At 45.3% G+C, this 25,903-nt stretch overlaps 1 protein-coding gene across 1 annotated transcript; it reads right to left on the bottom strand.

Annotated features, from left to right (window-relative positions):
• Positions 1-4,646: 4,646 nt before the first annotated feature.
• On the bottom strand, positions 4,647-9,720 carry LOC127004705 (uncharacterized). Its single transcript, XM_050872797.1, has 2 exons — positions 9,637-9,720; positions 4,647-6,212 (listed from the first exon to the last, which is right to left on the bottom strand). Exons 1-2 carry the CDS (start codon positions 9,718-9,720, stop codon positions 5,667-5,669), a joined length of 630 nt encoding a protein of 209 aa, XP_050728754.1. The 3' UTR covers positions 4,647-5,666.
• Positions 9,721-25,903: the final 16,183 nt, after the last annotated feature.

The raw sequence follows: 25,903 nt of genomic DNA, 5'->3' as shown, positions 1-25,903 counted from the left end.
TCACTATCCTCTCATACACACACAATACACAACTTGACACCTTCTCCAAACACACACACACACACACACACAAACACACAAACACACAAACATCACAAACCCTTACTAACCCCTCACTTTCACCCCCCCTAAATTAAAACAACCCCACATTGCCTCGCGCCCCCCAAAACCAACCAACCAACTAGACACACACATACACACACACACACACACACACACACACACACACACACACACACACACACACACACACACACACACACACACACACACACACACACACACACACACACACACACACACACGCACAGGGGTCGGTTGCAGGGGTCTCAGGTAGGGTCGTAACGCAACGCTTTACCTCGAGTCGCTGAGCGGAGGTGAGCGAGGGGAAGAGTGGCGCCTCGGGGCTCGACACACGTTTATATAGTAGGAGGGCGTTTCCAGCCAGGCGGTCAGGAGGAGGAGGAGGAGGAGGAGGAGGAGGGAGACACGCACCGGAACACTGACTGCCTGCGTGCCTGCTTCTCACCCACCCCTCCGCCGCCATGTCACGTTACGCCCCAGCCACCTCGCCGTCACCCTCGCCGTCACCCAGGCCACCCTCTTAGATATGCCGCCCCTCCTCCTCTCCCACCACACCCTGAAGCCGAGGTCACGCTGAGGGGTCTTTGAGGAGGTGCGTTATGGTGTCTGTTGGCAGAGGTCACGTCGGTGGGGGGGGAGGATTAGGTCAAGTTAGGTTAGATTTGTTAGGTTATTATTGGGTTGGTTAGGTTAAGCTAGGTTGTTATTGGGTTGGTTAGGTTAAGTTAGGTTAGGTTGTTATTGGGTTGGTTAGGTTAAGTTAGGTTGTTATTGGGTTAGTTAGGTTAAGTTAGGTTGTTATTGGGTTGGTTAGGTTAAGTTAGGTTGTTATTGGGTTGGTTAGGTTAAGTTAGGTTAGGTTAGGTTAGATTTGTTAGGTTGTTACTGAGTTGGTTAGGTTAGGTTAGATTTGTTAGGTTATTATTGGGTTGGTTAGGTTAAGTTAGATTAGGTTAGGTCAGGCTAGGTTAGATTTGTTAAATTGTTATTGGGTTGGTTAGGTTTGGTTCTCTCATTATATTAGTTGGGTTGGGCTGTACTGCTTTGTCAGGTAGGGTTAGATTAGGATAAGTTAGATTTGAATTTGATTAGATTTGGTTTGGTGTATTTGATCTTGATGTGGTTAGGTTAGATTTATTTTGATTTGATTGGGTTAGGTTAGGTTAGGTGAGGTTGTGTTAGATTAGGTTAAGATATGTTCAGTTATATTTCGTTTACTAAGGCGGCTTTTTGTTTGACTGGGATGGTTTGAACTGGTTTGGATAAGTCGGGTCAAATTTGCATGATAAGTTTGGTTTAACTGTATTCGGTTAAACTAGCATTGGTTACACAAGGCTATGTTAGGTTTGGTTAAGTTTTAATTGGTTAGGCTTGGTCATATTAGGTTAAGCTCGGCCGTGATGTGCTTGGCTTTGTTGATTATGATTGATTAATTACTAGGTTCAGGTAGGGTGAGTGTGAAGGGAGGGATGTTAATGAGCCATATGTACTCTATAACCAGGTGGGCGGTAGGAGCTGATGGCGGTGGTGGTGGTGGTTTGTGGTGAGAGGAGTCGGTGGTTGTTTGTGAAGGGGTGTTGGTGGTCTGTAAGGCGGGGTTTAGTGGTCAGTGAGGGGGAGGGTTGTGGTGGGGTAGTGGTGTTACTGTTGGTTATTCATAGTGGTGATGAGGGGAGTGGTGATGATATGTTTGTGTGTGTTGTAGTGTTTATATTTTTTGTGTGGACGGAGATATTGCATGAGTATAGTGTGGTGGTGGTAGTGGTGGAGGTGGTGGTGGTGATGGTGATGGAAGTCTTCAAGGTGGCGACGGTGGTTGTGATCATGGAGGTGGTACTAGTGGTGTTGGAGGTGATGGAGGTCTTGATGGTGGTGTGGCAGTGGTAGTGGAGATGATGGAGAGAGTGGTGGTGGTGGTGGTGGTGGTAAGGAGAGGGGGGGAGGGAGGGCTCGCGTGTCGCCTCACCCACTAAAGCACTGACATTCACAAGGAGCTGCGGATAGTCATTGCGCCGCGTGACCTCCGTGCGCTGCTACGTTACATGTCAAGCGGGCGGACCGGTGACACGCAAAGGCGGCGGAAGGTAATGAAGTGACTACCTGACCGTGAACCGAGGGAAACGTTGCTCTCTTGCTGGGGGGAAAGTCGGATTTGATTTTCACAATTTATGGAAATGTTCAGGGTTAATTTAACAAGTTTAGAACATATAGAGTTATGGATGAGCAAGTCCGCGGCTCTGTGGGGGGAGGGGGTAGTTGTGTGTGTGTGTGTGTGGGTGGGTGGGTGTGGGTGTGTGTGCGTGTGTGTGTGCGTGCGAGCCGGTGTTTATATAGTTGTTTTTATTTTGCTAGCCCTCAATGTCTTGTCCTAAATCGCCGTCTAAAACATTATCACATCATTTCATTCTCCTTTCACATAATTCTTCCCTATGCGTTGAGGTCCTACACAAGATTCGTTCATTTGCATCTCAAGTTGATCACTAAACACCCGGCGATGGGAGACACAGCTCTTCATACCGTCAAAAACCTTGCCTATGTATGGGTCGTGAAAGCAATCCCTAAAAAAATAAACTTGATCGCTGTAAGAAGTTTAGAACGTGGTCTTAGTAAACAGGTCAGGAAAAATATAAGTGCCTAGAAATATAAGTTTATCATATTAGGAAGTTTAGAACAAGGTCTTTGTAAACAGGTCAGGAAAAATATAAGCGCCTAGAAATATCAGTTTATCGCATTAGGAAGTTTAGAACAAGGTCTCAGTAAAGTAACAGGTCAGGAATTGTGGCTAGCACGGCCCACCACTAACAAAAAAAGGAAAGTGCAGAGAATTAATAAATGTAAATATTATCAGTTGTAAGAAGCATCGCCACAATGGGAGGGAAGGGAGGCGGTGGTGGGTCGAGGGCTGAAGTGTACGGGAAAGTGAGGGAGAGAGGGAAGGTGACAAGGAAAGAGGGAGGGAGGGAGGGAGGGGAGTTCGGCCAAGCTGCGCACCTCAGTAAATCTTGCGTGTCAGAAAATTTATCTCCACTTCTCACCTTGACACTAAACATCCCAGGTGCAACGGTGGACGCACTCTATGAAAATGTTGATTCTGAAACGTAAAACCAACCCTCCCTCTGTGTGTGTGTGTGTGTGTGTGTGTGTGTGTGTGTGTGTGTGTGTGTGTGTGTGTTTACCTACGTAGTTGTTTCTACCTAGTTGTGATAGATCAAATGATATGTAGATAGACAGATAGATAAATGTGTGTGTGTGTGTGTGTGTGTGTGTGTGTGTGTGTGTGTGTGTGTGTGTGTGTGTGTGTGTGTGTGTGTGTGTGTGTATACGTGCGTGTAGTGGAAATTGTCAATGTTTTATTTTTAGGTTCCCACAAAGACCATCACCTCATGACAACTTCGCAAGCAACTAACGAGCAAGTTTTGTGTAATCGTTCTAGATCCGTCAATTCATTATTTAACTTACCCAATTAGCCAGCCGGGAATGTAGGTGACACGCCAGCAGTAATGACACAACCAGGCCCCTGACTCCCTCCGTACTAAGACAGTGTAACCAGCCATGCAGTCAAAGCTAACTCAACCAATAAACAGACCCACATAAACTATCCGAGACATTAATTCATCTACTAGCATCTAACTACTGTATATAACTACTACATTTAACTACTATATATAACTACTTTATGTAACTACCATAATCTAGCTTTTACAATACTCAAACTATCCAATTAATATCCACGCATAACACATCCATATTAAACCAGAGAGATTAATCCTACTTCCCTTACCACACAGCCAATGCCAATGAAACCAACCTCCTGTATAGCAGTTGAACCTTAGAGTCACCGAGCCTGGCAACTATGTAATCTCTTGTCTCCTTCAATACCCCCAGCTTGTCCCTGCCCCTCGCTACTGTGTGTTATTTTGTGTGTGTTTGTATGTGTGTGTGAGAGCGTGTTTATGAGGTGTCTCCCGCGGCGTTGTGATGTGTGTGTTGGGGGTGAGGTAATATTTTGTTCCGAAACACTGACTCCCAAGAACAACTATGCCGGATCCGTGTGTGTGTGTGTGTGTGTGTGTGTGTGTGTGTGTGTCAAGTATATGGTATGGATAATATTATGTAGAAAGTTCGATGTTTCTTTAATGCGTGTTCACAACCTTCAAATGTGATGTGTCATAAATAATATAAACATGGGATCATACATATTTTACTGCATAACAAATCTATCTTTCTATCTGTATAACTATCTGTCTATGTATCTATCCATCTGTCTGTCTCTATATAGGTTAATAGATTCTACTGATTTATAGATAGATAGATAGATAGATATACATAAATAAACCATTGAATATAATAGTCAGCTTGGTAGACAGACAGACAGGCAGGTAAATAAATACATGATAATTTAGTTACAGTTCCTTAGTCTGTTCGTTCGTCCGTTTCCTGATTTGTTTGTCGAGTAAACCATTCGTTGAGGGTCTCATTGTTGAAGAGTGACTACCATCCTACCGACCGACACTTGCCATTCTTCTCCGCCAAAGTTAATTAAGAAAACACACTCAGTGGCTTTCAACGTCTTTATTGTTCGCTACACACACTCAGACACAATAAATACAGCTCGGGGAGGGCATGCACGCGGCGTGGTGGGATCCTGAGATGGGGACGGGGAGCGGGGAGGGCTGGGGAAGTAGGAGGGGAGGGGGGAAGGGGATCAGGATTGCATAGGAGTGAGGAAGGGGACGATAGGAGGACAAGAGGGGATGAAGCATGGATGATGAGTTGGAAGGGCGGGAATGTGATAAAGGTGAGGAAGGAACGAAAGGAAGTTACATAAGAGGGGGAGAAAACATGGAAGTGGAAGAAGTCCTCAGACTGGTACGTACAAAAAAAGAAAAATGGAATGAAGGTTAAGTTGGCTGTAGGTTGATTATTGGAGCAGAGGGAGTGAGAAAGGCATGTAATTTCCTAAACAGACCCAGCTAACATACTTGTGTAGGCCTTTCCTTGATGATTGTGATGCCGCTGGGCAGACTGTCTTGAGAGGGGGATTGAAAGGAAATAAGGTGTCTTCAAGGATTGGGAGAGTGGGGGAGGGGGCTTTCTAGTGTCCGTAGGCAAGGCTTGGGGAGACACTAAAGTAGCCCATTACCTCCTTGTTCAATTTTAGGTGCCCGAGAAGAATATTTTGGGAGAAAGATTGAAGGGAAAGGAAGCAGGGTGTTTTCAAGGAGTGGGGGAGGAAGGGAGGGACTTTCCAGTGACTATAGGCAGGTTTCGGGCAGACCGTCTTGTTCAATATGACGAACCGGGCAGAAAGTCTCGAGAGGGGGAGTGAAGGGGGAGGGATCAGGGTGTCTTCAGGAAGTAGAAGTGGTGGTGGGGGGGTAAGGGGGCTTTCTAGTGTCCATGGGCAGGCGGGGATGACGGGAGAGAGAATGGTATGTCTTGTTAAGGGGGAGGGATCAGGGTGTCTTCAGGAGTAGAATGGGGGGGGGGTAAATAAGGGGGCTTTCTAGTGTCCATGGGCAGGCGGGGATGAAGGGAGAGAGAATGGGATGTCTTGAAGAAGTGGGAGTTGAGGAGTCTATCTAGTGACCGTAGACGGGTTTTGGGCAGACCGTCTTGTAGGCCACCACCTCCTTGTTCACCGTGACGTATTTGGGTACCACCTGCGTCTGGTAGTGCGTCTGGTACTGAACCTGACTCTTGGTGACGTAGACGGGGGTGTAGGCCGTGGAGATGATGGGCTGGTACTGGATGTCCGTGTGGTAGTGCGTCTGGTAGAGTGTGTCCGTGACGTACTTGGGCACGTACTGGGGCACCGTCACGTACTGGGTCTCGTAAACCGTCTCGTAGTTGGTGAGGACCTTGGTGACGTAGTTGACCTTGGTTTTGTACACGATCTCCGTCACGTACTTGGGCACGTACTCCTGCTGGTGCTTGGTGACGTGCACGGTCTCGTAGTGCGTCTTGTGCTTCGTCACCGGCACCACCACCTGCTCCACCGCCGTCTTGTACACCGGGACCTGCAGAGACACAGACGGGTAGATAGACAGATAGATAGATAGACACACACTGATTGCTAGATAAACTGGTTCTTCTCCCTCCTTATGCTTCGTTTTATACACCGAAACCTACTGGTGCACAGACATACATACATACAGCCATAGCCACGGATGCCACAATAACAACAACACACTCTGGATTCCGTAACAGAGGCAACACCAACACCACAAAAAAAAAAAATAATATGGAAAATTAATAAGTAAACAAGTAAAAGTAGCAAGTAAAAGTAACAATTTCTTCGCGTGTTCGTACCTGTTGCGGCAGCGTCTTGTAGGCCGTGATGTAGTGGATGTGCGGGTAACACTGCGGCGCCGGTAGCAAAGCAAACCCCGCCTCCGCTGCGGCCTCGGCGTCCGGCTTAGCCTCAGGGTGTGCCTCCGCCGCCGCCTCCGCCTCCGCCTTCGCTGCCGCCTCCGCCGCCGCCGCCGCCACCACCGCCAGCAGCACAGCCAGTCTGCAGCACCACATCTGTGAACGAAATTAGCCTCATTAGCCTTTTTTGCCCCCATTACGGAAGTCGGTGTAAGCTAAGCGTCCTGACTCGCCTATTTTTGCTTCGTGTGAATTAAGTTTTTTTATGCCTCGAAAATTTCAGGTCTGCGGTTGAGGTTCTTGCGGCAGTGTTTCCCGGTTGTCTGCATTTCCGTGTTGGTGTTTCTTTTTGCTAGAGTGTTTATCTTTTTCTGTCTGCTATTTGTCTGTCCCTCTCACCTAATGCCCCCGAATATCAGCCTGTCGTTTTAGGTCTTTCGTTTTTTTGTCAGTTCAGTTTAGTCAGTCCAGTCTCATGTGTCAGTCTAACCTACAGTGTCAGCCTCTCCTTAAGTGTCAGCGTCTCTCTGTCACCTCATGTCCTCTAAAATCAGTCTGTCATCTTAGGTTTCTCCGATCAGTCATTCAGTCAGTTGTGTCGTCAGTCTTGTGTCAGTCTTGTCAGTCGTATCAGTCACGTGTCAGTTTTGTGTCAGCCTCGTCAGTCTGTCCCGCATAATACCTTAGTTCTTATCGCGTCGCCGGGGCCGGAGGGAGTGGCGGCGGCGGGCGTCACTGCTATATATAAGAAGTGTCACGCGTGCTCACCCCTCGACTGCAGGAGCCCAGCGATGCGTGGCGACCTCCTACACCTTACACCTCCCCCTCTTCCCCCCCCTCCTTCTCCCTTCCTTGTGGCCCTCTGCGTGTCACTGCATGCATAGTCAGTCCTCTGTTGGTTGTTCATTGGAGAGAGAGAGAGAGAGAGAGAGAGAGAGAGAGAGAGAGAGAGAGAGAGAGAGAGAGAGAGAGAGAGAGAGAGAGAGAGAGAGAGAGAGAGAGAGAGAGAGAGAAAGATCATTATCGAGTCTCCGTTGTAGTCCCCATAAACATTACTCACCATATTTTCACCCCTACACAAAAAAACCGCATCACGATCATTTGTTCAACTTGACCCACCGACAACAGAGCCAAGCGAGAATGAGGGAGAGGAGGAGGGAGGGGGGAGTGGAGGAGGAGAAGGAAGAGGGGTGGACGAGGAGGGAAGGATCAGGGAGTGGAAGGGGAGGAAAGGGTGAGGGGGTTGAGGGAGAGACAAGGATGAAGGGGGTGGAGGATGGGAGGGAGTAAAGAAATATGCCTGAGAGCAGTGAGGGAGAGATGGAGGAGACGGATGTGATGAAATGAAGGTGCCAGGGATAAAGAAGTAATATTTTTGTTGTTGTTGTTATTATTCTGTGTAGGTTCATAGTGCGTGCAAGTTGTTCCCTTAAGCATGTGGGTTATGAGGGAGGAAGGAAAGGAGAGTTCGTGAGAGAAGGAACAGAATATAGAGAATGAAGAGAAGTAGTAATAGAAAGCAGCGGGCGGGTGTTCATCGAGCAGATCCTTAAAACTATAAAGAGAAGCACAGAAGTCTTGAAGGGTTCTGCTGTTGGTTGGGTCGAGCTTGTTAATGTCGCGAATGTGTTTTTATAGTAATGCCGTGGTTCATCTTTTTGCCATGCCCTGTGCTGCCCCACCTACCCCCACAACTACTCTGCGGGCACAAAGGGTAGGGAAGGGGGGTTAGGCGTAGAGGAAGGGTTAATAGAATAATGTAGCCTACGTACAACGCTTAAGTGTTCCTCGGTTACTCTGCGGAGGTTAAAATTTGTCAGCTTGGATCCACCTTCGCATTGGAATAATGGCTGACAGACTGACAATGTAGGTTAGACTTTCTGCTTCTGTATCTCTTCCTCTTCCTCTTCCAACCTTTCTCCTCTTTCTCAGACTGACAGTGGATTAGACTGGCAAAAGGGAGACTCAAATAAGACAGGCTGACATTAGGGAACAGAGCTAAATAATTGGAAGATCATGATGCAGCGTGAGGATGGGAGGTGGACTGTCAGAGGTTCAAAAGGGCGGAGTGACTAAATGATCAACCGGCGTAACTGGCGTGTTGAGGTTCGTTGTACTGTGTCAGGGTGGGTCGTCGGTGTCACGTGCGAGCAGTACTGTAAATTATTTTTTTTTTAACTTATCGTCCTGTACAAGAAGTGATGAGGAGGAAGAGGAAAAGGGAAAAGAAGTTGATAAAGACGAGAACGAAGACGAGGAGGAGGAGGAGGCAGAGGAGGCGGTGGAGATATTCTCCTGAAGGAGGTGAGAGACAAGGGCGTGGCCGCCAGGGGTGAATACTCAAGCAAAACAGCGAGATAGATGAAGCGTTCTGAGTTACTTAAGACGAGCAGCATGATGCCTTCAAGGTCACTGCTTCTGCTTCCCTCGGGCCGGTGTTCATAAAGCATCCTTAAAATATTCCTTAAACATACCTATTTATGGGGTGTCCTAGAAAGGTGACATAAAAGAAGTTTTTTTTTTTTTAACGGGAGACAATTAGTAGAATCCAATGGTTTGTAATGTTCAAAGTCATCCCCACGTCTTATTTTGTACAGAATATTAAAGACTAAATGTCGGTATTAATAGGCTTATAATTAGTGATGATAGGTTACTGGGTTCACTTGGAGTAGATCTTGGCGGCATCGAAGCCCCCCACCACCACCACCACAAAAAAAAAAAAAAAAAAAAAGGAGAGAATCACTCTCTTGTTGCGGTGGCTAAGTGGTCAGCCTACGGGCGCAGCGTCCTGGAGGACCCGGGTTCAGCTGCCGCCTACCGCTACAAGCTAAAAAATTTCAGTCATCGCCGAGTGGCCTAAGACGACCCACATGCTGCCCTGAGAACCAGCTCACAACCCGGACTCGAGCTTAAACTCTAAAGATAAAATATGAGCTCCGGTGGCCAGCATGAACCAAGCAGGATGGCGCCACTATAAAACATTTGCCTACACCGTAACAGGCAGGGACCGACCAGCAGGCTCCATCATGAAAACCTACGGCGCCATAGACTAAACGCAAGACTAAAAAGAACAAAAATCCCAGACGGGAAGGGCGTGGCAGGCAGAGGGATAGACAGATGCTCGCGCAAAAAGGCGAGATAAATAAACCGTTCTGTTACAAAAGACAAGAAACAAGTCACGCGTTGCGGCTCACGGATCTCCGGCGCTATAAAGGAGTCGCTGGTACGCTCTTTATGGTTTTCTCTGTCTGCGAACAGGCACATTGGGTCCCCGGGTGTCATGCATGGGCGGTGAGTGGTGTGTAGGTCCCGCCGCGCCGTGACGAGCATGACAAGGCTGAGAAATGACTCGAAAACAGAACCTGGAACTGAACCTGAAAAAGAAACGACCAAACATTTTTTATCTCAGTTTATTACAATATTACACTTGCACGAAAAGGATATTCGGAAACTTGCCATCTTCTTCCTAATGAGCTTCCTTCTTTCTGCGTTACGTAATCCGTTTAAGAGCTAATGTTACTAATTAGCAGTGACGGCAGTAAATGGTGTTCCTGCTCTGCCTCACCTCTCGCCGCCCTGTTCCCGCCCCGCCCCGCCCGCCTCACCCCGCGGGGCACTGACTTAATGCTACCACTCCAGGGTCATCACATCACCCTGTACCCACACACACACACACACACACACACACACCGCCTAGTAACACTGTGCACTCACACACTCACTCTCAGCCCCACCCACAGCTTCACTCTCTCCCGCACCCTTCCTCTCCCACCCTCCGTCTCTCTCACACACACACACACACACACCGCCTAGTAACACTGTGCACTCACACACTCACTCTCAGCCCCACCCACACTCTCTCACACACACACACACACACACACACACACACACACACACACACACACACTTAACTTTCGCACTGTTCCTCTTGCACACTTCCACTTTTTGCATCCCTTTGCAACAAGAGTTCTAATCAATTAATTTTATGTTCATGTGACTTGAACTTTACACCTGGATATCGAAATGTCGTAATGAAGAAGAATCAGTTATTAGTCGTATTATTAATAAAGAAAAGATAAATGAGTCTTGGGAACACTAACGACAAAGGGCATAACTCCAAGGCAATTAGCTTAAAATAATAATGTCATGACTTTGCAAAAAGATTATTAAATGAAAATCTGCTGAACCCAGTCAAGGACACCAAACGAGAAATTCACAAACGACGAGAATGAGCCTTGAAATATTGCTTAATCGTATTATGAAGCGAGCGCTGATAACCTACGGAACTCACTCACGAATACACACAAAAAGTTCATAACTTCAAGTAATACATAAACTTGAAATAATTATAAATCGTACTGATCTAAGAAAAGAGAAAAGAAAGTCTTAAAAAGAAAAAGAATAATGTTGGGAACTCACTCATGCAGAGACAAAAAAAAAAGAAAGAGGAGCATGGTTTCAAAACAATTAACTTTAGATAATTATTAAAAAAAGAAAAAAAAGAAAAATACGAAAGTCTTGGGAACTCACGGGCACACACAAAAAAGAAACCCAACTTGAGTTACGGTTATTTTCTATAAGACTTAAAAAAACGGAAAGTAAAGAAAAAAAAAGGAAGAAAATGAAAGTCCAGGGAAATCACAAACTAAAATAGAACAGGAACACAGCTGCAAAATAATTAACGTGATTATAAGTCGCACGCTTCTAAAAAAAAATAGGAAAAACAACTAAAAAAAAGAAAAAAATGAATGTCCAGAGAAATCACACACACAAAAAAGCAACTCAACATGAAAATAATTAACTCAAGATCATTAAAAGTCGCACGGTTTGAAAAAAAAAATAAAGGAAAGAAAAGAAAACAGGAGAAAAATTAAAGTCCAGAGAATTCACAGACAAATGTAAAAAAGGGACTCACATCTTTAAGATAATTGACTTAAAATGAATATAAGTCGCACTGTTCTAAAAAAAAAAGTCTTGAAAAGCAAAGCAAAAAGAAAAGTAAAGAAAGTCTAGAGAAGTCACTAAAAAAGAAACACAGCATGAAAATAATTAACTCGAGATAATTAAAAGTCGCACTATTCTAAAAAAAAAAGATAAAATAGGAAAGAAAAAACGAAAAAAAGAGAAAAGGGAAAGTCTAGGGAACTCACTGACACACATTAACAAAAAAAAACAAAAAAAAAAAACTACTCCAAAACAATGAAAAAAAATGAAAGTCTAGGAAAGACACTCACACACACACACACACACACACACACACACACACACACACACACACACACACACACACACACACACGCACACATTAAAAAATAACATCACGGCGCACGACACTTATTATGAGCGGCGGCAGTAATAGCAATGTGCGATACCTGTTACGTCACGACTTTGCATACGTAATTACCACGAGGAGGAAGGTGAACGAACGAGCGGCCGGTCATGAACCCTAGATAAAAAAAAAGAGCTATTACATCACGCCCTTTTGTCTAACCCACCTAACCACACCCCTGCCCCGTCCCTTTACTGTTTTTACCTTATATCTTTCTCCCCCTTATTTTCGTTTTCTTTCTTTTTTTTTTTTTTTTGCTCCCATTTCCTCTTCCGTTTTCGTTTTTCATCTTCACTCCTCACCTTTTTTTTTTCATTCCTTATCTTTCCTTCGTCCTGTCCTCTCACTCTCTTATGTTCACCTTTCCTACCTCTTTCTTTTCCCTCGTTTCCCTCCTTTCTCTCTTTACTTTTCCCTTCTCTTTTTCTTTTCTTCCTACTGTCTACTGTTCGTCTCTCGCCCGGTCCTTTCACTTATATGTTCTCATTTCCTATCCTTCCAAACCTACTCTTTTTTCCCCTTCCCTTCTCTCCCTTTCTCCTATCAGTTTTCCTTTCACTTTTCTCCTTCTTTCCTACTGTCTGCTACTCCCTCCTCTCGCCCTCCTTTCTCTCCCTCTGCTGAACGAGATGACCTTTCCGGCGAGAGGTAAGGAAACACTGGAGGCGGTTCTGAGGGCTTATTGTGATGAGTATAACAGTGTGACCCGATACCTTCAGGGGTGTGGCTGGGGTCGGATGCACGAAACTCTCCCTTAAGGCTTTCAAAGGGACCTTCCGCAATGATCACCGTAAGGGCCCTTTGTAAGATAGATGCTCAGATAGTTTTGCTCGGTCTTTCTTTTTCTTTTTCTCTCTTTATTTATTTCTTCTCCTCATCCACCTTCTCTTCTTCTGTAACCATTTCTTTTTTTTCTTCTCTTTCCAGCCATCGTCCTCCTCCTCCTCCTCCTCCTATTACTCCATGACCATTTCTTTCCTCCTTGTCTTCCTCTTCCTCCTCCTCCTCCTCCTCCTTTCCTCCGTCACCATTTATTTATCTTCCTCCTCCACCTTTTCACCTTCCTCTCACTTTCACTGCAGCTCTTTCACCCTCTCCTCCCTTTCCCTAGCCCTCTCTCCTCCTCCTCCTCCTCCTCCTCCTCCTCCTCCTCCTCTCCATGTGACCGTGAACCGATAATCCAGGTCAGAGCAAGTTTTTGTCCCCCTTAACACGCCATGAGTACCTGGACACTGACCGTTAATGAGCGCCCAGGTGAGACGAGTGTGCAGGGAGGAGGAGCGCGACGGGCCACTCTGTTCCCTCTTTTGGCCCACTCACCGTGACCTGCAGCGGCTAATTACAGGTAATGCGCCGTGTCCTCCTCGGCCCGCGACTCGCCCTTTGAGTAGCCACCGCCCCTCGATGTAGTGGTGGGAGGGATGCGTGCCGTGGAGATAATAAAGGGAGATGGAAGTGAGGCTTGTGTGAATGGGGTTAGGTAGGAATTGTAGGTGTAGGAAAAGGAAGAGGAGTGAAGAGGGAGAAAGAGGAAGGCGCAGGAAAAGCGGAGATAGGGAATGGAAAAGACAAAGGTAAGGGTAAGGGAAGCTGCAGTGAAGGTAAAGAGAGGGATATGTAGGAAAAGTAAAAGGATGGAAGGAGTGAAAAGAGGAAACGTGAAGAAGGGAAAAGGGGGGGCTGTTTTTTGTTTATTTTGTTGTTGTTGTTGTTGTTGTTGTTTTGACCTCGCGTAAAAGAGACATAACAGTCCTTCCAATGCGTTTCAGTTTAGGTGTTGGAGGTTTCTTGATACTAACCCCCCCCGGGAATGTATGATTAAAGAAGAGCGGGACAGCTGTGTGTTATCAAAGAATAGGGAGAGGGGTAAGATAGATGTCTGGAAGGTTGTTGTGTGTTGAGTTATCCAATGGAGAAACTAAGACTTTTATGAGCCAATGAAGGCCGGTCGGTTCCATTGCCTCACCCGTCGGTCAGTGGAATTGTTGAAGTAAAAAAAGTTACATGAGGTTGTTACGAAGGATGTAGGGCGCCGCAGTGACTAACGACGCCGCGCAACAAGGTCCGCCGAGACGAGTTAGTTTCCCCGCCTAACCCAGACACGCGCCAAGGCCGGTCGAGGCGAAAATATCGTCTCAATAAATCATGGAAGGTTTGCCAATACGAGAGAGACCGCGCCGGAGTCAGGCAACACCCTCCACTATTCCTCCGACTTTTCTTTCCCTCCCCTGCTGTCCTTTTTTTTTTTTACATCAAAGGACGTGGCTCAAGGGCAACAAAAAGAGTACAAAAAAGCCCGCTACTCGCCGCTCTTACAAAAGTAAAAAAAAGGTAAAGAGTAGCCAAAAGAGAGTTCAATTTCGGGTGCCTTACGTTACCTCTTGTCACTCCCCTGTTCCCCCCTCCACTCCTCCCCTACTTCTTATCCCTCCCCTGTGATTCTCCTTACCCTTCCCTACTATCCTGTACTACTCTACCTCTTGCCTTCCCCAAACCTTTTCTTCCTACTCATTCCACTATTCCCCTCCTTCTCTTCCCCTCCCCTGCGATTCTTCTTTCCCTCCCCTGCTGTCATGTGTTACTCTACCTCTTGCCTTCCCCAAACCTCTTCTTCGACCGCCTCATCCCACTGTTCCCCTCCTTCTCTTCCCCTCCCCTGCGATTCTTCTTTCCCTCCCCTGCTGTCATGTATTACTCTTCCTCTAGCTTGCCCTTCCCAAAAACCTCTTTCGACCACCTCATTCCCTTCGTATACACCCCCCCCCCCTCCCTGCTCTTGCGAACCCCCCTCTTTTCCAGTCTTACTGACCTCTTCTTGCTCCCCCTTCCTCTTCCCTCGAGTCTGGTCACAAACCTCAAATCCGTGACCATTCTCTGGCTAGTAAGGTTTGACTTATCATAATGACCATTTATAAAAGATTTAGCCCCTCTCTTTCCTTCAACTTCATTCTTAGTTATTACGTATTTCTTCCTGCTCCTCCTCCTCTTCCCTCTCTCTCCCTCTCCTGCATCTTCCTTCGCCACCGCAAACCCTTCCTTACTTAACTTTCCCCTCCCCCCTCCCCCCTCCGCCCCCCACATTAGCCTCCCTTCAACCCCGTCGCCCCCTGCATCCATCCCCTCCTCCCACCCCTCACCCCACTCCTAAGCTGTTTGTACTCCATGACCCTTCTGCCTCGTACCGTTTCTAATTAGGGAGGAAGAGGAGGAGGAGGAGAGGGAAGGGATTATGCAGATGAGGAAGGGAGGAAGAGGAGAGGGAAGGAAATGCAAGGGGAGGCTCATGATGTGAAGGAGGAGGAAGAGGGGAAGGGGAGAGAAGGCATTGTGTAGATGGATAAGGAAGGGAGGAAAAGAAGAGGGAAGGCGTTGTAAGGGGAAGCTCATGTTGTGTAGGAGGAGGAAGAGGGGAAGGGGAGAGAAGGCATTGTGTAGATGGATAAGGAAGGGAGGAAAAGAAGAGGGAAGGCGTTGTAAGGGGAAGCTCATGTGTAGGAGGAGGAGGAGGAGGAGGTTAGATTGTGTGAAGAAACTCATGGTGTGGTGTTCGTGAGGGTGAGAGAAAGAGAGGAAAGGAATTATGTGGAGAAACTCATGGCCAGTGTCACGTGTGCATGTCGAGGTCTTAGCACAGCCGCGCCGCCCCAAGGTGTATGGTCACGAGTGCCCTCTGGCCCTTCCCTCCCTCTCCCTCTCTCTCGCGCGGCCCCTCGAGATGCAAACTTTCCCGCCCGACTCATGACAGTTCGGGGTCGCGGCACCCGACGCGCCCTCGCCCTCGTGTGTGGCGTTCCTCGGCACACGGCCACTCAAGCAGTGCTGGTTATATGGGAATATGGATAAACGAATACTGCATCTACTCCTATTAAGGAAAGAAAGTTTTATGAGTAGAAGACAGACTGAATGCCAAACAAAAGAGATAAAATACTCTTTCTTATTCCCAGCACTTCATAACCGGCCATTATCATGCAAATGCAGTTCTTTGCATGAGTACACACGGTAATGAGTCTCAGATTACTTTTACACGAGTACACGCGGCAGTGAACCTTTAAAACACCTTCACAATAGTGCACACGGCAATGGAATTTGTTTTTTGCACACGCATGGACGGTAAAGCACTATTAAGATTTTTTTTTATTCTAATAATTAATGGAAAAAGTACTCCACAGTACTGTTCCTATGAAGGAAGCTGTATAGTTGTCAAGCAGAAATAGCCAACATAAAGCCAGAGGTGAGTTGATACTCCCCCATGAAAGTTTATTTGAAAATAAGATGGCTGATGATTACGTCGTACCCAGTAGCCACTCCTGCTGTGCCAAGACTGATGGTGTGAATGGAGGAAAGATTAAAGTCGCTTTTAATTCTCTAGCACCTGATGACCACGCCGCTTAACACAGCCACAGGAAACGGCAATCAATCCCCACGCGGCGCGCCACTCATCACAAACACTCAGGCAATCCAAGCACGCCGCCAGACGGTACACGCGGCCCCACGCCAACACCCAAGCCACCCACGCAACCCCCACGCCACCAACGCAACCTTCACCACACAACCACGCCAGCCCCATGCCAGCCCCCACGCCGCCCTCGCCACCCCAACGCCAACCCCACGCCACCCCCCACTCCACCTCCCACTCCGACCCCCACGCCAACCCCCATACCACCCCCACGCCCCACGCACCCCGCCGCCCGCACTGCTCGGCTGCCTCGCGACTCAACTCACCAGGAAAGATAATTTTTGCGTCACAATTCCCAAGTGCATAATTTTGCGATATATTGCTCGGTAATTTATCATAAAGACCGTTTTTTGCGGCACTCGTATCCACCAAGCGGCGAGACGAGACACTTTTCCCACACTATGTCTTCGTAACAGCCGCTGTACTACAAAAAATATATAGGCTTTATATCACGTTACTGAACCACTTTGTCACTGGCCTCTCCCGCAGTATTTCTTTGCCTAACGAGTGAGATTTTTTTTTTTTGTGTGTGTGTGTGTGTGTTAGTACCAGTGACAATGACCAGAGGGAAATAAAAGTCAATTATTTTTGTTTTCTTTTAAACGCGTCACTTTAGCCATCAGTGCGACGCCAGGAACCAAACACTTGCATTATAAACAGAAACCTCAATTCTCTGAAGCATCTTGTCTTATTTTTTTTCGCAGCAAGGGAGGCAGCTCATGGTCAAAAAACAAAATAACAACAACAAAAAAAGACCGCTTGACGCTTCTCCTACAAAAGAAAAAAGAATGAGAGGCCACATGAGAGGTGTAGTGTATTGAGTACGTGAGTGGGTATTTCCATGAGCCTAGTGATTGTTTGGCAAGGCAAGGGAGATGTCTTATAGGGCCATATTTTTAAACATTTCCGCGCCCAAGAACACTTAATTTACTAGTCTTTCGTGGGAGTTCAGGGAATTTCCAAGGGTACTCTTATGACCCTGGTGGTAGTCTGAGCTTTCTTCTGAACCGTGAACCTAAAAGAACACTCATTAGAACTCGATTAACCTTCTTTTTGGCCTTTGGAAATAGTTGGTGTGAGGGGCGGGAGCATCTGACAGTACCACCCTCAGGCCCACATTCTCAAACACTTCGGGACACACACTCCAATATTTGCCAAGGCTTCGTAGAGTTTGTTGCGGGTACTTCCGTGGGTAATTATATGAGCCTAGTGATCGTTTGGCAAGGCAAGGGAGATGTCTAAGGCTCACATTCTCAAACATTTCGGGACTTACACTCCTATATTTGCTAAGGCTTCGTAGAGGTTGTTGTGGGTACTTCCGTGGGTAATTGTATGAGCCTAGTGATAGTTTGGCTAGACAAGGGAGATGTCTAAGGCTCACATTCTCAAACATTTCGGGACTTACACTCCAATATTTGCTAAGGCTTCGTAGAGGTTGTTGTGGGTACTTCCGTGGGTAATCATATGAGCCCAGTGATAGTTTTACAAGGCTTCTGCACCATAAATATGAAAAAACACTCATGGTAACCCGACTAATCTTCCTTGTGGCGGTCGTATTATAAAACATTTCGTCTCCCAAGTTCACATATTTAACATGGCTTTCGTAGGAGCTGTAGGCTTTTCCAGGGGTAGTTTTATGACCCTGGTGGTAGTTTGACCCTTCTTCTGTGCCATGAACCTTAAAAAACACTCATGAAAACCCAATTGATCCCCTCTTTGACCTTTATAAATAGTTGATGCGAGAAGCGATGGTGGCTTAAAATACAGCCCTAAGGTCCATATGCTTAAACGTATCGGGCTCCCACTACGATTATATCCCAAGGAGACAGAGAAGATTAACAGGGTTTTAATGAGCGAGATTTCCGGTAAAAGGTGCAGACGTCGTGTAAAGCTATAACAAGGAATGCAAACCAGGCCCTGATAATCCCAGCAACTTCTACGAGAGGCTTTTCAAACAGGCGAACTGAGGCAGCGAGACGTTTAAGAATACTGTAATATGACTCGACGTCCCGCCAGGAAGCTTTGAAGTAGGTCGTGACGGCAATGCTCTTATAAAACTGGGTTGAAGTATGACGAGACTGAAGGGCACGGGGCTTTTTCAGAGTGGCGTGGCGTGGTGAGACTTGCGCTGTCCGTCCGTCGTGCCGCCCGTGACATCCTTCCCGCGGACTTACAGTGAGGCGTGACCGGTAGAGAAAAAAAGAGAGTGAAAAAATGATCTGAATTTCCACCATAAGACACGGCTCATTTCACTCCCTTCCCTCCCTCTCTTTTTCCCTTCCCTTTCTCCCTCCCTTCTACCTTCCTCCCTGTCTTCCTCCTTGCCTCCCTCCCTTCCTTCCTTCCTTCCTTCCTTCTCTCCCTTCCACCCCCCTTCCTCCCTACCTTTCCTCCCTTCCTCCCTCCCTCACTTCCTTCCTCCCTCCGTCCCTTCTATCCTCCTCCTGCTTTCCTCCCTGCCTCCCTCCCTTCCTCCCCTCCCTCCCTCCCTCCCTCCATTCCTCCTCCACAAGGTCACTCGCTCCGTTTCATTGGTCTTTTTTCTTCCTCCTTCCTGTTCTGTTTTCACTTTCGATTTTTTTTTTCATTTGATTTCTCTCTTTTTTCCACTCTTTGCTTATCCTCTTATATTTGATTGGCTGTCTCTCCTTGCTTTTATTTGTTTGTTTGTTTTTCTCGTTTCTCTCTGCTTTGTTTTCTCTTTCGTTTTGTTTTTTGTCTATGTTTGTTTGCTGTTTGTGTTTCTTTCGTTTTTATTCTCATTTCTCTTTTTTTTTCCATACACCTAATTCACCATCTCTCCTTGTTTGTTTGTTTGTTTTACCTTCCATTTTATACTTTCGTTATTTTTGTCTCAATCTCCTTTTTTTTTCATCCTGTCCTCTTGTTTATTTTTTTTTCTGCTTTTTCTTCCACACACCTAGGGCTAATTCACCATCTTGTTTTTTTTTGTTGTTGTTTTTTTACCTTCCATTTTATACTTACTTTCGTTATTTGTGTATTTTATTCATCCTGTTCTCTTGTTTTTGTTGTTGTTTTTGTCTTTCTTTTTATTCCCACTTTGCTTCTTCCTGCTTCATCATCATCTACTTCTCTTCTCTTCTTCTTTTTTTTGTTATCCACTTGCTCCAACCGGCTCTTACTTTCACTTTCTTGTCTCCTTATCGCTCCCTCTGTTCATCTCTCTCTTTCTCTTTGTCTTCTTCTTATACTTTCTCTCTATGTCCACTTTCGGTTTCTCCTCAATTAAAGTTCTTCCGCATTGCTATTTATTCTTTTATTAGTGTCTCTTCCTTGTCTCCTTTTTATCGCTCCCTCTGTTTGTCTTTCTCTTTCTCTTTGTCTTCTTCTTATACTTTCTCTCTATGTCCACTTTCGGTTTCTTCTTAATTATCGTTCTTCTGCATTGCTATTTCTTCTTTTATTAGTGTATTTTCCTTGTCTCCTTTTTATCGCTTCCTCTGTTTGTCTTTCTCTTTCTCTTTCGCTTCTTCTTATACTTTCTCCCAATGTCCACTTTCGGTTTCCCCTCCATTAAAGTTCTTCCGCATTGCTACTTCTTTTATTAGTGTTTTTTCCTTGTCTCCTTTTTATCGCTTCCTCTGTTTGTTTTTTTCTCTCTCGCTTCTTACTTTCTCCCAATGTCCACTTTCGGTTTCTCCTCCATTAAAGTTCCTCCGCATTGCTACTTCTTCTCTTATTAGTCTTTTTTCCTTCTCTCACTTTCTTTTATTTTTGTATCGTGCTTTGTGTGTGTGTGTTTGTCTTCTGCTAATTCACTAGTCTTTTTTTTTATCAGCTCGCACTCTTTTCTTTTTTCTTCTACTCTCCTTTTCTCCACTTCTCTTTTCTTCTCATTTATTTTCTTCACTGATTCTCACTGATCCTACATTAATGTTCTTTCTTCCTCTTCCTCCTCTCTCATCTGTATTTTTTTTACCAAGCTTTTGTCCGATTATTTTCCGATTATTTATCCGATTATTTGACTATTTATTATCTGTTTATTTGATTATTTATCTGATTATTTATCCGATTATTTGTGCTTTTTTTTTTTCCTCAGCTTTTGTCCGATTATTTTCATTCGTGCTGCTCGTCCTCCTCCTCTTCTCTCTGTTTCCACTTTCTCTCCTTGTGTCCACTCGTCGCTCCTCTGTTGCCTCACGCTGCTTTCTCCTTCATTTTTCTCATTCCTGCTTTCACTTTCCTTACCTCTCTTTTTTTTGGCGTTTTGTGTATTCTTTCCCTGGTTTACGTTTTTTTTTTTACCCGTCTATTTTTTATATATATGTATACTTCTTTTGATACACCACTTTGCTTATTTCCCCATTTATGTCTATGTTGTTTATTCTTTGCTTGCTTCACTATTCCTTGCAGACAGACAGACAAACAGACAGGAAACATAGATAGAGACAAACAGAGAAAGGGAAGGGGTTGAACATGGGCGAACGGCAAAGGAGAAGAAAAAGTGAACGGTTAATTAAGATAGTAAAAGGAGAAGAGAGGAAAAAGTAAGAGAAAAAAAAATTAGTAAGATGAATAAGCAACAAATCAAAAAACGGACAGACATAGAGACAAACGGGAAAGGAGAAGAAAAAGTAAATGGTGGAGATAAGGGAAGGAGGAGGTGGAAGAAAAAAAAGAAATGGGAAATGGGAAGGAGGGAAGAAATACACATCAGAGAAGGAAGGGAAGGGGAGAGGAGAACCGAGGGTGGAACTGGTGGAGCGGGAAAGAGGATGGGAAGCGATGAAGCGAAGCGGATGGTAGGCAGGCAGGGAGGGTGGCGGGGACGAGGGGGAAAGGAAGCTCACATAGAGGGAATTCCTTTTAGCCCGCGAAGGTATGTGCTAATGGTTGATGATGATACCTGGAGCGTGAAGGCCGGGAGATAGGAAGGTGAGAGAGAGAGAGAGAGAGAGAGAGAGAGAGAGAGAGAGAGAGAGAGGGGGGGGGTCATGTTATCTCCCCTAAGCCCTTGTCTCCTTTGCTTTAGGTCGTGTGAGAAGTATTTAGGTTCTTGGGTTGATGTATTAAGCAATGAGAGAGAGAGAGAGAGAGAGAGAGAGAGAGAGAGAGAGAGAGAGAGAGAGAGAGAGAGAGAGAGAGAGAGAGAGAGAGAGAGAGAGAGAGAGAGAGAGAGAGAGAGAGAGAGAGAGAGACAGACAGACAGACAAAGATAAACGGACAGACAGACAGACAGACACAGACAGACAGACAGACAAACACCAGTATAAATAAGTGTAACAAAGGAGTGTATTCGTGTGTGTGTGTGTGTGTGTGTGTGTGTGTGTGTGTGTGTGCAGTAAACAAACAAACAAACGTACAGACGAGGTTGAGAGGTGATGAATGACTTGTAAACAAAACACCAGACCGAGGAGAGCAAACACAAACGAAAGGAAATAAAGAAGATAAGGAAGAAGAATGAGGAAATAAGGAAGAATAAGAAAGTAAAGAAGAATCAAATAAGAGAACAGCATCACTTAACTCGTAAAAATATGCATGAAATCAACCAACCAATCAGCAGTGCCTTTGAGATAGATAGATAGATAAGATTGAAATAGATAGCCTTGATAGTTACTGAAGCAAAATGGACCTGTACACGAAAAACGATAGTAGATGAAAACTTAACAAAATTCATAAAAAAAAACATTCAAAGCCAAGTATACAAGCAAGGATAATCAATAACAAGAAAAACAAAATTGGGTGAACCGGTAGCAATTTCAGTCGACATAAAAAAAACGCGAAAGACGGAAAAAACAAGAAATATGAAAACCCAAGGACACTAGATTAACGTTATGACAAAAAATAAATAAAACCACACGCAGGAAAAAAGGAACGATATATACAGAGAAACGAAATAAAACCAACGTGATAATATTCAGTCGACATGACAAAAAATATATAAATAAACAAAGAAATATGAAAATCAAGGAAATTAGCTAAACATGCCACACAAAAAAATCACAAAACAACGAAAAGTCAAACACACACACACACATAAACACACCCACAGGCAACACTACAAAATAAATACGAACACCATGACAGCACAGGAACCATTGAATTCACGAACAGCATATATTGACCAACCGCTTCACCGTGAACAGCTGGGAAACGGAAAGGAGGGAGCCCACTTTTGAGGCGTTCTTGATGACTTCGCCTCAGCAAGTTTGGGTAAATAGAACGCAGTGGGTGAGGGAAGGTTATGATGATGTTGATGGTGGGTGGACGTGATGGTGGTGGTGGTGATGGTGGTGGTGTTAGGAGTACAGTCACCCATGAAACTATTCCTCACCCATCAGAACGTAAGAATATGAAACACTGGACAAATAGGTTTAACGAAGTGGGGGAGGAAAGGTTATGGTAGTGATGGTGGTGGTGGTGGTGGTGATGGTGTTAGTACAGTTACCCATGAAACGATTCCCCACCTTTGAGAACGTAACAACATGACACAGTTAGAAATATAGGTTTAATTGTCAATGGTTTTCGCTCTTTTTGTATTCAGTTGATCTTCTGAGTGTCCGATGCATTTATGACTAACTGTATTGTGGAGAGAGTGGTGGTTGTGGTAATGGTGGTGGTCGTGGTGGTGGTTGTGATAATGAATGCTGTCTAATGTGTAGGCAGGTGAAAGTACGTATATAGAGTTAACAAATGATGGGTTAATGGACTGTCCTAATGATTAATATGGAGAAACTAACATTAATTAACTTCAAGTCTACACAAAGGAAGGCAGACCACACGAGATTCAGACAGACAGAAAAAGAAAGAAAACAAAATGAGAATGAATGAAAGCAGGAAAGAAAAAGAACAAAAGAAAAAGAAAGAAAAAGAAAGTAAGAAAAAAGAAGGAAAGAAAAATAGAGAACAAATGAGAGAGAGAGAAAAAAAGAAAGAAAGAAAGAAGAAAGAAAAAAGAAAGAAAAGAAAGAAAGAAAGAAAGAAAGATCAAGATAACATGTACAATACTCTTACATTACCATTCAAATTAATTAAAAAAAGAACACACACACACACACACACACACACACACACACACACACACACACACACACACACACACACACACACACACACACACACACACACTTCCCCTTCCTCACACACCCACACACCCTCCCACTCACACTCACCCCTCCCATACACACACCCTCCCACTCCCCACTCCCCATCCCCCTCACCTCCCCCCATACACGCCTTTTTACTGACCCACAAAGATAAGAGCCCAACCCAAGAACTTCCCCAATTGTTTATCTCCGGCGAAGCATAAAAAAGAGACAATTCAATTCATTAAAACTCACCACGCCTTTCCGCGGCCTATATATTTTTTTGTTTAAGTCCATTGAGAAACCTGATCGAACGTGTGAACGGCCCGCACGATAATGAAGGTAACACAGCGTAATTAGGCAAGAACAGGTGTGAAAGGAAAAGGGTTAAGGTGAGGTGAGGTGAGGTCCGAGGGGCGGGATGATAAAGAAAGGGAAATGATAGGTTGACAGACTGTAGTTGAGCGTGGGGAAAAAGAGACTGAGAGAGGGAGAAAAAATAAGAGAAGAAAAGAGAAAAGAAGAGAAAAAAAGAAGAGAAAAGAAGAGAAAAAATAAGAGAAAAAAAGAAGAGAAAAGGAAAGAGAAAGAGAAAAGAGAAGAGTAGAGTGAGTTGAGTAGAGTAGAGAGACAGAGAGAGAGAAATAGAGTGAGTATTAATATATTTGTGAATGTCATTATGTCAGCATTTGAGTTCATTCTTCAATTTCTATTCTTATTCTTCATATTCTCATTTATATTTTGTTTCCATTCGCTCTGTCATCTTCGTTTTTTTCTTCCTTTTTTCTTCTTATTATTGTTTTCTTGCCTAAGGAGGTCATGTTTTTTCTTCTTCTTCTTCTTCTTCTTCTTCTTCTTCTTCTTCTTCTTCTTCTTCTTCTTCTTCTTCTTCTTCTTCTTCTTCTCCTCCTCCTCATCATCATCATCATTATAGGGGAAGGAAGAGAAAGGCAACACGTATATAATGAGGTGAGTGGATTCCCAACTTGAATAATTTCCTTACGATGTTCATGCTCGAGATAATTAACTTCGTAGCGCCTTCACAACTTCCTAATAATATACGTGAGAAGTTGCAAGCGACTTTTTGCTCCTGTGTAACCCCACTTGTATCTCTTCTTCCTTCCTCCCTCCCTCCCTCCACCTCTCCATCCCTCCCTCCAGTCGCTTCCTTCCATCGCTTCCTCTCCTCCTCTAATTTTCTTTCTCATCGTTCTCATTATTATTTTTTTATATTATCTATCAATCCATTTATCTATATGTTATCTATCTAACATCCAAATTATCTATCTGTCTATCTATCTATCCATCTATCTGTCTATATGTGTGAGCTTGAACGTCTCCCTCGAGTGACAATCCCTCTAGGTCACTCTCCCTTACGTAAGAGTCATTACCAGAGGAAGGGAGGGAAGGAAGCATGTAGCGAGGGAGGGAGGGAGGGAGAGAGAGACAGGCATTATCTGCAGAATCGAAGGGAGGAGGCAAGCATGTAGGTAGGTAGGAAGGGAAGGAAGGAGGGAGGGAAGGGAGTTATAAGGGAGTCAGGGAGGAAGGAAGAGAGGGAAAGAGGGAGGTTAGTCATGGCTGGCAGGAAGGGAAGAAACAGGGAGAGTAGGAGGAAAAGGAGGAGGAAGGGAAAGACGGATAAGAGGGGGAGAAGGAAGAAGGGAAGGAGTGGGGACTTTTGATAGAGAGAAGTAATGAGGGAGGAGGAAGAGGAGGGAATGAGGCAGGGAGGATAGGAGGAAAAGGAGGAGGAAGGGAAAGACGGATGAGAGGGAGAGGAGGAAGAACGGAAGCGGAGTGGGGACTTGTTGACAGAGAGAAGTAATGAGGGAGGAGGAGGAGGGAAGGAGGCAGGGAGGATAGGAGGAAACTCAGGAAAAGGAGGAAGAAGGGAAAGAACGGATATGAGGGAGAGAAGGAAGAAGGGAAAGGGTGTTGGGACTTGTTGATAGAGAGAGGTAATGAGGGAGAAGAAGGAGGCAAGGAGATTAGGAGGAAAAGGAAGAGGAAGAGGGGAAGTGGAATGGAGACTTGCTGATAGAGAGAAGGTAACAAGGGAGGGAGGGAAAGGAAGGGAGGAAAGAGGGGAGGGGGACTGTTACCTATGGACCAGAGCCGCGCCAACAGTGACCTCGGAAAGATGTAAAAATTGGTTTGGATTACGGTGACTTTTCCTGTTGTGGGTGTGGCGGCGGTGGCGACGACGAGGGCGAGGAACTATGTGAGACTAGGATCCGTTTTCTCTAATACACCCCCCTCCCCCCCTCCCACACACACACACACTCACACACATACACACACTCACAAGGACACGTTATACAGACACGCCAATAGCATTAAATCCCTCTCACGTTTTACCCTCCCACCAAATGATCTCTTCGTCGCGTGAGCCCCATACAGACCTCCGCCGGGCCGCGTGTCCTATTAGATAAGTCAGACCCAAACATCCGTGACTCAGTGCGTGGCGGGGCTGCGTCGAGGGGGAACTGAGAGGTCACAAGCTCGCTGTACCACGCCCTCTCAACCCCCCATCAGAGAGAGAGAGAGAGAGAGGGAGAGTGAAATAAAAGAAACTGATTGACACGAAGGAGATTTACTGATATTGATAGA

Source organism: Eriocheir sinensis, chromosome 28 (genome assembly GCF_024679095.1).
Source record: "Eriocheir sinensis breed Jianghai 21 chromosome 28, ASM2467909v1, whole genome shotgun sequence".
In the NCBI taxonomy this organism is placed as follows: domain Eukaryota; kingdom Metazoa; phylum Arthropoda; class Malacostraca; order Decapoda; family Varunidae; genus Eriocheir; species Eriocheir sinensis.
This window is presented reverse-complemented; position numbering and strand designations above follow the sequence as displayed.

Excerpts from the sequence above, each read along its gene's own strand:
- LOC127004705 (XM_050872797.1), bottom strand. The coding sequence starts at position 9,720 with ATGTGCCTGTTCGCAGACAGAGAAAACCATAAAGAGCGTACCAGCGAC. Across the intron at positions 6,213-9,636 it reads AGATCCGTGAGCCGCAACGC|GTTTCGGTGTATAAAACGAA; the intron begins GTGACTTGTTTC and ends GTGCACCAGTAG.